The 16,114-nt window shown below is 42.5% G+C and overlaps 1 protein-coding gene across 6 annotated transcripts in view; it reads right to left on the bottom strand.

The window, feature by feature from the left end:
• The window catches only part of FARP1 (FERM, ARH/RhoGEF and pleckstrin domain protein 1), a 187,293-nt gene that overhangs the window by 52,421 nt on the left and 118,758 nt on the right, over positions 1-16,114 (bottom strand). For 4 of the 6 annotated variants that reach the window (XM_079972517.1, XM_079972518.1, XM_079972515.1 and 1 more), the window contains exons 6-12: positions 15,559-15,656; positions 14,145-14,259; positions 12,982-13,129; positions 12,387-12,482; positions 8,711-8,874; positions 2,922-2,990; positions 1,894-1,969 (exon numbers count right to left, since the gene is read on the bottom strand). In XM_079972517.1, the coding sequence (XP_079828643.1) occupies positions 1,894-1,969; positions 2,922-2,990; positions 8,711-8,874; positions 12,387-12,482; positions 12,982-13,129; positions 14,145-14,259; positions 15,559-15,656 (766 nt within the window). The remainder of the gene's footprint in view (positions 1-1,893; positions 1,970-2,921; positions 2,991-8,710; positions 8,875-12,386; positions 12,483-12,981; positions 13,130-14,144; positions 14,260-15,558; positions 15,657-16,114) is intronic. The other 2 variants (XM_079972520.1, XM_079972519.1) reach the window with 1 other exon arrangement.

Consider the following 16,114-nt stretch of genomic DNA (forward strand, 5'->3'; position numbering starts at 1 on the left):
GAGGGATGATGGGAGCTGTAGTCTAGCAACATCTCTGGAGAGCCACCGATTCCCCATCTCTAGCCTAATATGGATCTCTAAGTCATGCACTAGAATAAAGATAATACAGGAGGACATGCTTGTTGGGACACGGGAGAGGGCCTTCTCGGTGGTGGCTGCTCTGAGCCTGTGGAAGTCCCTCCCTGGAGAAGTTATGACTGGCTCCCTCCTTGCTGTCCTTCTGCTAGCAGGCGAAGACTTTTTTTGTTCCAACAGGCTTTGGGGAACTGACTGCTTTTAATGAAAAGGCTGGCGCTGGGCTGTTTTTATTGTAATTATTTGTATGTTTTTAAACAGATTTTATATATGTATGTAGTTTTAATTCTATTGATGTTTATTTTAAAAAATTATTTTTTCCTATGTTTTTTAGCAATTCTTTTATCTGTAAACCGCCTTGAGACCCACCAGGGAAAAAGGCATAAATAAATATTACAATAATCTCTCTCTCTGTGTGTGTATCAAAACTATTGGGAAATACTATGACAAGGCAATACTTTAGTTGAGCTATATCAGAGGGATTCAAACAAACATTTTTAAAAAATCATTACATGCCACAGGAAGTCATATCAGCCAACCCAGCTCAAGGGAAAAATTCTTTATGAATTGAGAACTTTTAGCCAAAATGCTTATAAAGACCATTACTGTTTCTTTTCTCAGCAAGATTATTAATTTTTTCACCTAGCTTTAACTGGAATTTCACCAACAGACATTCTCTTCTTTTGAGCTGCTTCTAGGCAACAGATCAAGCTTCTTTCAGAAGGCAGCCTTGACCACAAATTAGTAACAGGTTGCATTGGCTTGGCTTCATTTTTACCTTTCAGAATTCTGAAAATCAGGATTGTGTTGGGGTCGGGGGGGAGAGTATTGTTTTATTCCCTGCGCTCACTGAGTGAAACCGGGTTAAATCTGGGGTCAATTTCTTCAACATTCTCAGAAAGTAGAATGGAACTGTTTACATGGATCATAAAATAACACATTCAATCCAGGAGTCTCCCTGAGGGCCAGCCTGTTATTTACTCCAAGCCTCATGGGCCAAGTCTGGCAAGTGGGCAGTGTCACCCACCTGCCAATCACCACATGTCACAATGTCAGGAAGAACTTCATCTATGTTGGCAGGGGTAGGGGAAGTGGGCATGCCTCGGCTCAAATGGCAAACCCTGGAGGACCTAATTAGGATGGCAAGTTCTCCAAACCTGTCATGTCCTCTTCCTCTCAACCTTGGAAAGAAGAAAACTACCCTGTGTAAAAATTATCCGTAAGTGCACATGCAGATTATATACAGTGGTACCTCAGGTTACATATGCTTCAGGTTACATACACTTCAGGTTACAGACTCCGCTAACCCAGAAATATTACCTCAGGTTAAGAACTTTGCTTCAGGATGAGAACAGAAATCGTGCTCCGGCGGCGCGCCAGCAGTAAGAGGCCCCATTACCTAAAGTGGTGCTTCAGGTTAAGAACAGTTTCAGGTTAAGAATGGACCTCCAGAACGAATTAAGTACTTAACCTGAGGTACCACTGTACAGCAATGCATATCTGCATAATTCATTTATTTAATCAACATATGAACTTGCCAGGCACGCAGTTTAGATATTTTAATGTGTGTAGGGCTTGCCTAAGAACTACAATTAATAAACACAAATAAAAATACTGCTACTGCTTTCTACTTGGCTTGGAAACATTCCAAACCAGAGAAAAGAAAAGGACAAAGTTGCTTAAAGGTGCAGTGTTGCCATTCATTTGGCCTCTCCTGGCTGTGAATTATGGTACAGTGCGCAATGCTAAACATGGCCTAGGCAAGACAAACAGATCTATTGGACATTTTTGCTTACAAAAGCATGAAATATAACTGACTTGTTTTGGCACCTCTGAATGCTGTTCTGAAGGCTTTGCTGTCAAGCTCCTAATAGAGTGAATCTTGCTGTGTTTCCTGGAAAGAGGTAAAAACACACACAAAAAAACAAACATATTTTGCAACAAGTTAAAATGCATGTTATTTCCCACCCCTCTGAATAAATCAATGGCAGACAATCATGTCTCTAAGCCCAGTTTCAAACAGACTTCTAGTCCAAAAACAGATTTGTATATGTTGTATATGTATGCGTTATTTCAGTGAAGCTATGTGTTACATAAATGGCATAAAAGGAAAGGACAAGTCACTAAAAAATAAATCCTCCAACTCCAAAAGATGACTCAGAACACAAACCTGTCGCTAGGATCATTCTACAGTTTGGCAAAAACACTGAACTCATCATGTGGCAGACTGGCTTAGAAACACATTTGGCAATAGCATGCAACAATCCAACCTTCTATTGTCTCAACATTTCACTGCCTGTAGCCAGTTGCGCCAATTTGCTCGCCTCATTCTGCTTTGTTTATTTAATTAAGAAGTAACTGTCTACCTATCTACAGATGGCCTGAATTCCTATGATCACAACACCAGTAATTTGAGCAGGTTTCATGGACCTGGGGTCAAGATGCAGCAAGCCCTGTAATACCCCACTGTTAACAAGCAGGAACTATTTTATATAACCCAAACACATGGGACAAAAAGCAATAGATACCTAATTAGAAGGCAAAAACAAATAAACAAAAAGTTCCAAAACTCCAAAACACCTAAGCACAAAACTGGGGAAGCAGGAAGGAGAAGCCAGAAAGTGGGGTGGAGATAAAGAAAAATCTATGTCTCACTGTTTTTTTTCTTGTGTATATTGCCATTTTCTTCTGGGAAGACTATTCAAGCCAAGAACACTCTCCCTATTTTCCTGCAGCTGTGTCATTTGGCTAACTGGGCTGAATGAGCATGCATGAGGCCCAAGAAAACCCTCAAAAAGTAAACAGAGCAAATTATTTTTATTGTTGTTGCAAAGATTCTTTCTCACCTTTCAAACTGTACTTTTTTGTGTCCTCCTTCTTTGACATAGTCCAGAACCTGCTTCTGAGTTCGGCCACTGGGAAGGAAACAAAACAAAAACAAGAGTTAAAACCAGGAAAATAAAAGGCTGTGGAAGTACATTCTTCTAGTATTAGTGCATCCTTAACTCTGGGCTGTTTCTGATGCCAGGCATGGTTATTAGTTACCAGGAACAGTAAATAAAAGCTGGAGAATCTGCTGCTATGAGAATGCCTCTGAAAATGCTCCCTCTGATGTCAACTCATCCACAATGCCTGGGAGTATTTATCACTCTGAATCAGCACCATCACTCTGTCAAAGACTCTGTCCCCACCGGCTGCGGATTCTTGGAAGTGTCACGGAGAGGCAAGGAGCCTCGCAATGTGGTGGCACTGATTTATCGCTCAGCATGTTCTGGCACCACAAAAGCCCCTGCTCTCAGGCAGTAGCCATTCATTTCTTGCAAAAAAGCAAAACTGAATTTTCACCTACATGCCTCGGGTAGGAGGAACCGGATGTCCAAAAGTTAACAGAACCATTTGTGTTACTTTCTACTTCTTTAGCATAAAAATGTTCCTTTACATATATGAGTGATTTTATGTTCAGCTGCTCACAACATGATTGCAGGCATTCACAACTGGTACCCATTAAACTGAATGCAGTCCTCTGGTTGTGTATGGTGGGCCATGCGTCCCCCAGTAATCCTCTGGCTTTTGCTGCATGAGAATGCAAAAATGCTGCGCTACACCACACATCAGCTGATAGGCGGGGAGGCTAAGCAGCTTAAAGAAAGCCCCGCTGTGCCTTGGGTCTCTTCAGGACTTCCTCCACCCTCACTGATGTCCTTTGGGGGCTCCAAGGAGGGTCCCCTCATTAGCCACAAGGACTCTCAAGTTCTCTTCTGCCATTTCTGGGTTTGAATTGAATTCATTTCATTCTTTCCTGGCACTGTGCATATATATAGTTGCACGCAAGTGAATCGCATGTTAAGTGGGGGGACGCCTGCACACCCACACCCACCCACACCCCTATGAGTTCCATAAGCTGTAAGGTTCTCCAAGAGATCAAATGGTTTGTTACTACAAGCCAAGAAGTGGTGCAGTCAACTCTATCCAAAACTTTACAGAGATATTATCTGCCTACTCTGAAACAGTGAGTGTGAAGCTTAGCAACTTGCAGCACTGCCTAGCCACTCTTAAGAGCAGAAAGATTTGTCAGACATTGAGAAAATTTGTGTTCCATGCCATTCAACTCCCTTGTTGGGTATATTTCTAACCTATCGCAAAGACTGATGAATTCTCTTGTGGAACTTTTTCAAGGACCTCAGTAACTTATATACCTGCCTCAGGCAGTTCTACACTCTTATACCACTTCTAAGGAACCACCACCACAATGAGTTATGAATTTTTAAGAATACTGTTGTTGAAATTCCAAATTTTAATTGCCCAGGTGGCTCCAGTTCAGAAAATTTGGTGGGAAAAGCTGCTGGTTGCTGCTATTAAGTATAATATTTATTTGATTCCCACACCTTTTTCCCCAGAGAGGGAACACTGAATTATGTATTAGGCTGCATACAGAGGCACTGAAGCTGGAGCTATGAAACTCTGTCCTATTAAGCATCTGAGGAAACTCATATCTGGCTTAAAACTATGCTCAGCTATTCAAAATGGACGAAAACATTAATAATTTAATTTAATGCTATTTTAACATTAGCAATACATAATGCTAGTCACACTATCGTCTGCTTCACCACATCTACAAACTTGTAGTAGCCATCTAGTAATCAGGGTCTCCTGCCCCGTGTGCACATGTTGCAAGAGACATGTATGTGTCAATCATACATGATGCCATGCATGCAACCGCTTGCACAGAGGCAGTATTTGTGAAAGAAATCTGCCATGCGTGAAACGTCTCAGAAAGTTAGTTCTGTGGATAAATAAAGCAAAACACACTGTGTGCTATCAAGAGTGTGCATTATTATCTGAACAATATATTTTCCTTGCGAACTAGGCAATCAGCTGATAAGCTATGATTTAACATGCCATTTTAATTTTCTGCTAGGAAGCTGTCCCTATAGATACTAAATGAAAGTGTACTAAAGATTCAAATGAATATGGTCCTGTCTCTGAATGAGATTTTTTTTTAAAAAAAGATTAACAAATAGTGCGTGCCTTTGGACAGAAAGATGTCAATTTTCTATTTGCATTAAAATAAAAAAGTACCTGGGGCATTGATACTGTCAGTCTCTTACTAAGCTCTTCAGAATACTTGAGGATACCATGGTTTTGCTTTAATTAAGACTCTCAAGCAGGGCTGGGGAATGTGTGGCCCTCCAGATGTTGTTGAAACTATAACTTCCGTAATCCCTGACTACTGGCCCTTCCAGTTGGGCTGATGGGACTTGGAGGACGACAAGTTTCCCATCCCTTTCTTAAATACAATTCAAACATATAGACCAAAACAATTAGACTAAAGTTGCTACTTAAGACAAGAGGAAAGACAAACATATGATCAAATACGAACCCCAAAAAGTCAAGTCTATTGGTTGGCCCTTTTAGCCCAGAGTTAGCCAATGTGGTCCTCTCCAGATGTTGTGGAACACAAGTCCTATCTGCTCCAGCTATCATGGCAGACATGACTGGAAGTTGTACTCCACAACATCTGGAGAGTATCACACTGGTGACACCTGACCAGCATCTAACTCTCCAGGGCCTCCTAGAACATCTTGGGGTGGGGTGGCATTGGCCTTCTGAGTGCAACGCACCCAGGAAAAGCAACACATATTTTTACTCTCAGAAATGTTTATCTGAAGACTTTGGAGGTTGGGGGGTGGGATGGGGAGAGATATCTAGCATGAAATGAAATAGCCCCTAATTATTAAAGATGCTTCAGGCAGACTTTTACTACAAGTCTGAATAATTTCTAGGACATTCAGCGAGTAGTATGTAAATCAGCATAAACGGCCACCGCAAATTACATGCTTGGGAAACTGCATCCCTCAGCTATCCTGAAAATAAGCATGAAAAGCTTGGTATGCAGGGGAAACATCACACAGAACTCAAGCGGTCGAGATAAATGGGAAGGCAACATATGTGATGAGCCACAGAGCTGAGACAGCAAAAGAAACAGAGCAAATCCCAATTCTGGTGCATTTCTCTCAATCTAACTTAATTTATCTAGGTCATAATGTAATTAAAAAAGGAACTGGAATATAAAAAGTGAATCTTGAAATAGCCACATATGGTAGGGGTCAGCAAACTTTTTCAGCAGGGGGCTGGTCCACTGTCCCTCAGACCTTGTGGGGGGCCGGACTATATTTTGAAGAGAGAGAAAAATGAACGAATTCCTATGCCCCGCAAATAACCTGGAGATGCATTTTAAATAAAAGGACACATTCTACTCATGTAAAAACACACTGATTCCCAGACCGTCTGTGGACCAGATTTAGAAGGTGATTGGGCCGGATCCAGCCCTCGGGCCTTAGTTTGCCTGTCCATGACATATGGCATATAAACTCTCCTTGATAAATATAATAAATTTAAATCCCCAAATTCCATCACCTGATTGAAGCTCAACCCTAAAAAGGAAGCCTAAACATATACATGAGAAGGAAATGGCTTTTTATGTAATGTAGTTGACAAATAAACTTCCACAGAGAAGCTTATGTTAATCTGTTGGAGTAAAACCAGTAAAATATTGCAGCACCCTATATACTCCCCCCTCCCCCGCAAAGCAATTCAATATTATACAATAACAACCAAACATGGATGATATCATATTGTCATATAATCTTTGATAATGTGCTTAACAATATTCTGCCAACTGGGTGCCCTGTAGATGTTTTAGACTACAACTCCCACCACCCATGACAACTGGTTGTGCTGGTTGGGGCTGATGGGAACTGTAGTCAAAAACATCCAGAGGCTCCAGGCCTGTGAAGGCTGTTTTATGACACACACTGTTGAAGACTGCAAGACAGTAAGATTTCACTCAGACATCGTAGAACCCTTCACAAAGCATTACACATCTTTCATTGTCACATTTGATTAATTTTATCATTTATTTATTTATTGAGTTTCTTAACCTGGCTATTTTAAAAAATGATTGTATCTTTCTGCCAACTCACAATCACTTTTTTATTATTTTCATATGTTCATCGTTCTGCCTTCTCTGGTTCAAAACAGATGGGTTATGTTTCAGGCACTTTATTGAAGACCAAAAATTTATTGCCAAATTCGCTCCGGTGGAATTTCTCCTCTTCCTACAACTGGGCAATTATAATACTGACAGCTATTAGGAGGTATTATACTTTCTAATTTTGTCAAGTGAGCAGCAGTCACCTGGTTGCCTTTTACAGCCACTAATGTCCATGTGTAGGTGGTGGCCTACCTTTTTAATCACATCATAGCATTATCTCGTGTGCCTTTCACTTTGCTCAGCATCAGAATTTTCCTATCCTCTGCTGCCAAAACTGTGTCCCAATTCCTCTCCAAAAGTATCTCTGGTATCATATATTTGAGGTGCTAGCTTGGGTGTTCCCCTGGGTCAGTGCCTCCTTATGACTGGGACTCCATGAAATGAACATGATTTCCTAACAGGCCTCAGATATTTTGTTAATTACTATGCTGGTTCCAGGGTACGGGGCTACCCGCTTAGCTGAAGCTGGCTGTAGGGGAGACCACCTAGGAACATTATGTATGCCACCTTAATATTCCACGATGGGCTTTTTAAATTTAAGAAATAATTCATCAGTGTGGGCAACCCTTTGCAGGTATTTTCAGCCTTAATCCACATTCACGACAACTGAAGGGCTGTGATGCCTCACTATCATAAACAACGTCTACTTGATTCCACAAAGAAGAGACAGAGAAATCACTACGTGCATCTCAATATCACTTCCAGCTTTTAACCCCACCCGCAAATTTCTCAACATTTCCCCTCCCCTAGCATTCAGTAAACCTTTCATCAAGCCAGGAATGGCAAAAACTGGGCCTGATGTGCACTGTTAAACTGAACATTAAATTATAGGTGCTGCCATTTTTGATGTGGCTCTCTTTGTGTTCATGCACGTACGCATTGGTACTCAGGAAGACAGAATACATGATGCCTTAATGAAGTCTACAGTCCTCAGTCTGAAACTGTTCAGTATAGAAATGTTAAGTGCAAGCTCAACCATGGAAAATAAACACAGTGGTACCTTGGGTTACAAACACTTTGCATTACAGACTCCACTAACCTGGAAGTAGTACCTCCGGTTAAGAACTGTACCTCAGGTTGAGAACAGAAATTGCAGTGTGGGGCGGCAGCGGGAGGCCCCATTAGCTAAAGTGGTACCTCAGGTAAAGAATGGTTTCAGGTTAAGAACAGACCTCCGGAATGAATTAAGTTCGTAACCAGAGGTACCACTGTACAGTCGCCTCTCTTTCAGTAATTCTGTCAATACATAATGCTCCCGCTCCAACAAACCATGGGTTGTGGCAATGGGAACTCACAACAAACTCAAGCACTCCCTCTTTCCTTTATGGCTTCAGCAAATATTTCCTGGTTTATTTCCTGTCTACAAACTTGGAGGGAGTTTTGTATGGAGCCTTTAAACTAGAGTTTCTGGGGTTGGATGTCAGGGAAGGAGGGAAGAGGGTGTGCTCAAGTTTATTGCTTGTTTCCATTGCAACAAACTATGGTTTGCTGGAGAACATTATGTCTGATCTGAGCCAGTACCTCAGGGTGGGTGAGAACACTTTCGCATGGATTACTGTAGCAAAGAAAATTATATTTTACCTGAACCTAAAGGATGAACCTCTGGTAAAGAGAACAGGTTTAGGCTTTGGTTTAGGCTCCTCAAATAATCTGAAGAAGGCATGGTGCTCTACACAGATCTTCCAAAAGGCTTTGCAAAAATCCCGACTGGCCATCAGGAATTCTAGGGTGTCCTGGAAGGAACTCTGAAAGATAATGGTGGGAGATTTAACACTGGAAGGAGAGTGAACATCGTCCAAGCGCAAATGTGGACATTTCCCTCCACTTTCAACTACACCAACTTGTAAAAAAGGACATTTATATTGCATAAAATTAAAGCAAGCAATAACACTGATCCCTTTATTTTTAGGATTATTTATTTTACAAATGATATGGCTTTTGAATCTACTCAGCATCTACTATGCTTTTCTATACCATACAGTACCTAGACAGAAAAGGACCCTACTGGGAGGCTGAACTATTCATTTTGTTATGTAGAATGTAAAACAAGGCAGGTGGTTAGCTCAATTGGTTAGAGTGCAGTGCAAATAATGCCAAGGTCGCAGGTTTGATCCCTGTAAGGACCAGCTGCATATTCCTGTATTGCAGAGGGTTAAACTAGACGATGCTCAAGGTTTCTTCCAACCCTATGATTGTATGATAATGGAACGTAACTTTCCTGAAAAGTCGTTATAATCGAATATATCAACATGACTATGTTTCCCTAAAGTAATCATTTCTCTTGCTGACCCACTTCATCTGCCTCAAAGCATTTAATGCCAGCATCAAAACATTCATTTTGTGAATGCTACAAGAGAAGTGACAGGCAATATTTTAGAATGGTGAGAGCTTCCTAAGTAATCACAGCTGACTGGAAACAAGAATCTGCTGAACTGTCAGTTCCTGATATTCAAATCTAAGAGATAAGACACTAGCTTCCACTCATGTGGTAGGACTGTACCATTTTGGACCACAGGTTTGGGGGTGGGGGACTCGCATGACTAAACAATTCCTCCCACACAGAAAATTAGTTTTCAGGGTTCTAGCCAAGAATCCTCCTGACATCTAGTTTTTCCATGCAGATACATTTCCAATTAAGGCTTGTTTAAGTCCTCACCTGTAGTCTGAAGTGGCACACCCCAAAATGCAGGTTTACCAGTTCAGTGAGAACTAAGCCTAAGCCTAGTGAACAGAACAGAGTATTTGGAGGTAGTCAATTGTTACGTTATTCCCTAGGGAGATCACCAAAAGGGGAAAGGATAACATACACCGGAATCTGATAGGCAGAATCAGAGGCTGATATATAGTGACTTTCCAGGGCTTGACTTTCATAGCCAAGTTGAGATTTAAACCTGGATGTCATGGAGATCAAGTAGAAGCCCTACAATATAGAAATGACAATAATCATTGATTAATGTGTCCTTTTGTCTTAATGATGCTCCTTCTACGCTGGAGCGGCAATATTCTCTCATCTCACTTCCTAGCTCTGCTCACCCTTCCCCCAATCCATTTTACCATCTTCATTGGCCCATTCCTTTCATATTTTACGACCTCTCCCATCAAGCTTCTTCTGAATTTACCATTTGTGGCCTATTTCCAAAACAGGGTACATGTTGTAAGAGGTACTACCGGCAACTGGTTTAATGGGGCAATTTGAGGGAAGAGGAACACCCAAGATCAGACGCCACCGTGGGAGCAGGGCCGGGGCGGGAGAGTGCTAGAGTCCTGTCTAGTCAAATTGCATGGGATCAATTCCAATCTGTTACCTCCGAGGATGTGGACAGGCTGCTTGGACGAGTGAAACCAACCACCTGTCTCCTTGATCCTTGCCCATCCTGGCTTATAAAAGCTAGCCGGGAAGGACTGGGCGATGGGCTTCGTGGGGTGGTGAATGCTTCCCTCCGTGAGGGAGCCTTCCCAGACCCGCTGAAAGAGGCGGTTATCAAACCACTTCTTAAAAAACCATCTTTAGATGCGGCCACGATGGCCAGCTATCGCCCAGTCTCAAATCTTCCATTCTTGGGCAAGGTGATTGAGCGAGTGGTTGCTGAACAACTCCAGGCACGCCTGGAAGAAGCGGACCATTTGGATCCCTTCCAGTCGGGATTCAGGCCTCATCATGGGACTGAAACTGCCTTGGTCGCACTGGTTGATGATCTCCGGCGGGCTAGGGACAAAGGTGAGAGCTGTTTCCTAGTTCTGCTGGATCTCTCAGCGGCGTTTGATACCATCGACCATAACATCCTTCTGGACCATCTTGAGGGGTTGGGAGCTGGGGGCACTGTCCTACAGTGGTTCCGCTCCTTCCTCCTGGGCCGTGTTCAGAAAGTGGTGGTGGGGGATGAGTGTTCAGACCCCTGGGCTCTCACTTGTGGGGTGCCTCAGGGTTCTGTCCTCTCCCCCATGCTTTTCAACATTTACATGCAGCCGCTGGGAGAGATCATCAGGGGGTTTGGGCTGGGTGTTCATCAGTATGCGGATGATACCCAGCTCTACCTCTCTTTCAAATCAGAACCAGTGAAGGCGGTGAAGGTCCTGTGTGAGTGTCTGGAGGCGGTTGGAGGATGGATGGCGGCTAACAGATTGAGATTGAATCCTGACAAGACAGAAGTACTGTTTCTGGGGGACAGGAGGCGGGCAGGTGTGGAGGACTCCCTGGTCCTGAATGGGGTAACTGTGCCCCTGAAGGACCAGGTGCGCAGCCTGGGAGTCATTTTTGACTCACAGCTGTCCATGGAGGCACAGGTTAAATCCGTGTCCAGGGCAGCTGTGTACCAGCTCCATCTGGTACGCAGGCTGAGACGCTATCTGCCTGTGGACTGCCTCGCCAGAGTGGTGCATGCTCTGGTTATCTCCCGCTTGGATTACTGCAATGCACTCTACGTGGGGCTACCTTTGAAGGTGACCCGGAAACTACAACTAATCCAGAACGCAGCAGCCAGACTGGTGACAGGGAGCGGCCACCGAGACCATATAACACCGGTCTTGAAAGACCTACATTGGCTCCCAGTACGTTTCCGAGCACAATTCAAAGTGTTGGTGCTGACCTTTAAAGCCCTAAACGGCCTCGGTCCAGTATACCTGAAGGAGCGTCTCCACCCCCATCGTTCTACCCGGACACTGAGGTCCAGCACCAAGGGCCTTCTGGCGGTTCCCTCACTGCGAGAAGCCAAGTTACAGGGAACCAGGCAGAGGGCCTTTTCGGTAGTGGCGCCCTCCTTGTGGAATGCCCTCCCACCAGATGTCAAAGAGAACAACAACTACCAGACTTTTAGAAGACATCTGAAGGCAGCCCTGTTCAGGGATGCTTTTAATGTTTGATGTATCATAGTATTTTAATATTCTTTTGGAAGCCGCCCAGAGTGGCTGGGGAGGCCCAGCCAGATGGGCGGGGTATAAATAATAAATTATTATTATTATTATTATTATTATTATTATTATTAGATGGAGGCAAGCTCAGCAGCTATGATTGGACTAGCACAGAAAAGGGGTGTCCCAAATGAAGTCAGCAGCGGCCAGGGTGGGAAAAACAAATGTTCATTTCCTATGTCACAGTTCAGAGCCCACTGAACTGGGCAAGGTATAAGCTCACAACTTTATGCAGAGATAAAGGTGGTTTAAAGAATCCAGTATGAATAAGCTTAATGGAAATAATACATTTTATGCTTTCGTCAGGCTCCTGCCACTTCAAATTGCCTTGCGCATTCCAGAGACTTACGTTTGCATCTGGCCTCAACTTAATAAGAAAACGCTTCCTCTTAAAGCTCAGTTTTCGAACTTTAGCCCAGTTGAAGGCATTGATTTTGGTGTGACCCTGAATATGAAGAAGAACGGAAAAGAAAATGTATGAATACGTTTCTTCCCCCAAAACAGGCATTCATTCATCTGCGAAATTAATTTTCAAAACTAACAAAAGGTGCAGTTCACTACACTCAAACTATTTTAATTTAGTCTGCCTGCTTAGCTGCCTAAAACAAATAAGGCAATTCCGCTTTCAGTGGCACAATAAAGGAATATAATGACCTATTTCCACTTTCTGCTCAACTAGGCAATTATCAGTGCCAGCCTAACTACCATAGAGTTAGGTACCTTAAAGCCTTAGCTGCCTTAAGGCTTTAACATCCAATAAATATCTGCAACAGAACTATCTGCAATGGAGCAACTGCCCTAGGGCTTCCCCATGGAAGAAGCCATCTCTACACTGGAAAACAGTTACTAGAGGGTACTAGCAGACTGGATCTCACAAGATAGCAGCTCTGAGCTGACTCCTACTCATTTGCAGTCTAGACTGAACTATGATTAGAGCTTCTCACCTGAAACACCAGAATGCCTGTATGGGCAACTGCCAGGTTTATCTTAGTTCCTTCCCTGTCCTTGGCTGGATGCAATCGGATTCCGTACATTTCCAAACGACGGGCAATCTCAAGGAGCTGGAAATCTGATTCTGCTGGTGTCTGTCCACTGAAGGAATGATAATTGATTTTACACAGGACAAAGAAGGTTTAAAAGAACCGTTAGAGCTTTTCATGGCAGATGTTGTTTCCTGCTCAGACTTGCATACAAAGTCACTGTGAAACAAATCCTAGCACCAATTTGACGGTTTGAAAGACCTAGTACAAATAAATTTCATATCTACTGCATGTCCTTGCATGCTTTGTGACTATCTGCTGGAGCAACAACTGGCACACTAGACTGTGACCACTAATATTTTAAACACTCAAAGAGTAGTTTCAGGTGTACCAGTGAAGCAAAATGAAGAACGTAACCTTCTCACACTTCCTGTTCCTCTACAACACAACTTTGTGTAGCTTCTCAAACCTGGAATCTCCCATTTAGGAAATGAACCATTTCCCAATGGCGATAAACAAGATTTCCCATCGGCAATTGAATACGATTTTGTAGTTGATGTTATAAATGAATTCTCCCCCCCCCCCAAAAAAAGGTGATGAGTTTATACTATTACCCAAACACCTCTGTGAACTCCCAGGAAAAAGTTGTGCCATAGTTTAAGTTTTGACACATGCAAGTAGTTAAAGCAACACAAAAAGTTTTGGGTGCCTCTATCCACAAACTGGATAAATAAATGTAAAAAATAAAACAAAAGAAGAAACGAGTAGGATGAAGAAAAACAGAGACTCGCCTTCTTTCTTTTGTGTCCTACTCCAGAGTCCAGTTTTTGTGCTTTCTACTACACAGGTACTTATACATACTCAAACATTGTCTTTCTCCCTTTAATTTTTCATCCATCCCCAAAACCACTTCTGCAATGCCTTATTGGAGTGCAAAACTTCCATTCTTCCTGCTATTTGTTAACCCACCTCTGCCCACTTTCTCTACTCTGTTATGAAGCCCTGTCTTCTCCTCAAACCTTTCTGCTGTTTTTCTTACGGTTATAAATCCTAAGGACAGAAGTCCTGCTTTATAAGACAACAGCACTAAGAATGCCATTGCTTAAGCATTAAATAGTAATACTTACATGTGATTACGATGAAATTCCATGATTTTGTCTTCTAATGCTTCTTGCTGAGGTATATACTTGTTCTTTGCTAAGTGTTCACGATCAATGGTTTCGTCAAAATCCCCAATCTCAGCTAGGGAGAGGGGGGGAAAGTGCACTCAAATAGGTGAAATGTATGAGGCAGTCTATTCCAATGCATGTTTATTTATCAGTAAGCTCTACTGAGTTCAATAGGATGCACTCTTAAGTTGTATGGATTTGAACAGAAAATCCTAAAAGATGCAGTGAGCAATGAATAACAGAGCACAGTACTTGTGGTCCTGAACATTTCATGCAAAGGACTGAAAACAGGGAGGAAGGATACTGAGCTGTAGGGTCTGCTGTCAATTAGCAAGCATTCATTGGGATCAAACCACAGCAGTGAGATTTCTGAGGGTTCAGCAAATTACACAAGCTCCTCTTGAAAACATGCAGCGTTTTCCAGCGTATCACAAAGCATGCTGTTCTTTACAGCTGTTTTTCTCAAAAGACCTGTTTTTCTTCTGCTACAGGACTTCTGTGGGAATAGTAGATGGCAATGTGATGCCCAAAGCAGAAAATCCAGAGGGTGACAGCCCAAACAGCGGTTAAACTATGATAATAAATGAAAGAATTGATAATTGACAACAGCCCAACTTCTGCAGCCTCACCCTGTCCGCTGGTTTTGGCACAGTAGATGATAACTAGTTAGAGATACTCTGGAGAGAAAATGCACTGAGAAATGCAGAAACTTTGATGAAGAAAAATAGTGGCATGTGGCTCTCACTGTAGTTCTCTTTCAGGCATTTTTGCTGGCACATGTCACATTTACACTAATGAGGAAAGACGTGTATAAGGTTCTAGTCACACATAGGAGAGCACAGAAAACCACACGCAGGCCCATCAAAACCATGTGAAGGTAACCACAACAGAAAATGCCTCACAACAGATACCACCATGAATTAGCTGCTAATCTAGCAGACAAATTATGAAGGGCAAATTCTACCTGCGCTAACTGAAAGTGAATACTCTAAATCCCACCAGGTGTGTGTGTGTGTGTGTGTGTGTGTGTGTGTGTGTGTGTGTGTGTGATATCTACGTGTGTGTGTGTGTGTGTGTTTTATTAATCCCATTTCCATTATACACATTCCAGTGGCAAAGAATATTGAAAGAAACAAGCAAATAGCAATTCCTTCCTGCTTCCATTTTTGCCATAGTATTTTGAAACGACCTGAAGAAAATGGATGCCACTCAGATACCAGCCCAATGTATCTTTGTGAACATACATTTATGGATACGGCAACTGACCTTAATCTATTGAAAATGTATTCGTAAGTCAGTATTCTACCTGGGGAACAAGCACCTTATTCTTCAAAATGCAGGAAGGGTTTGGAGATGAGCAAGTTTTACTTACACTGTACGATGTGTGAGATTAAGAGAGCAGCACTGGTGTCGTTACAGGTTAGTCTTCCTTGTGCTAAATCCTGCTTTACCTGCAGTGCAAATAAGTACCTGAAAACACAAAAAGAAAAAGCGGTGGAGGAATGAAGAAGGCTTCCATGGAGTGGCAAGGACATCTGTGAAATCGAAATGTTAACAAGGGGAGATTTAGCAACGATCCCTTCTACTTCGCAAACAAGAGATAACTGCAAAATAATGTAGCGGTTGTACAGTCTTCATTGAATTAATTCTCACCTTTGGAATTATGGGTGTCTGAAACATAAACCCTCTCTGGATTTCCTGAACTTGCAGCTAGTAAAACAACAATTGTCAGCAGAGTGCAGTGGTTGGACTAGGGCCTGGAGTCAAATCTCTGTTTAGTTTTGACATTCACAGGGCAACTTCAGGCCATTCGCTACCCCTTAGCCTAAACTACCTCACAGGGCTGTTGTGAAGACAGAGCAGAACCATGTATCCCACTACAAGCTCCTGGGAGGAGTGGGGAGAGGCAAGACGGGTAATAAATAAAT

This window comes from Podarcis cretensis, assembly GCF_951804945.1.
Source record: "Podarcis cretensis genome assembly, chromosome: 4".
NCBI classification, from domain to species: domain Eukaryota; kingdom Metazoa; phylum Chordata; class Lepidosauria; order Squamata; family Lacertidae; genus Podarcis; species Podarcis cretensis.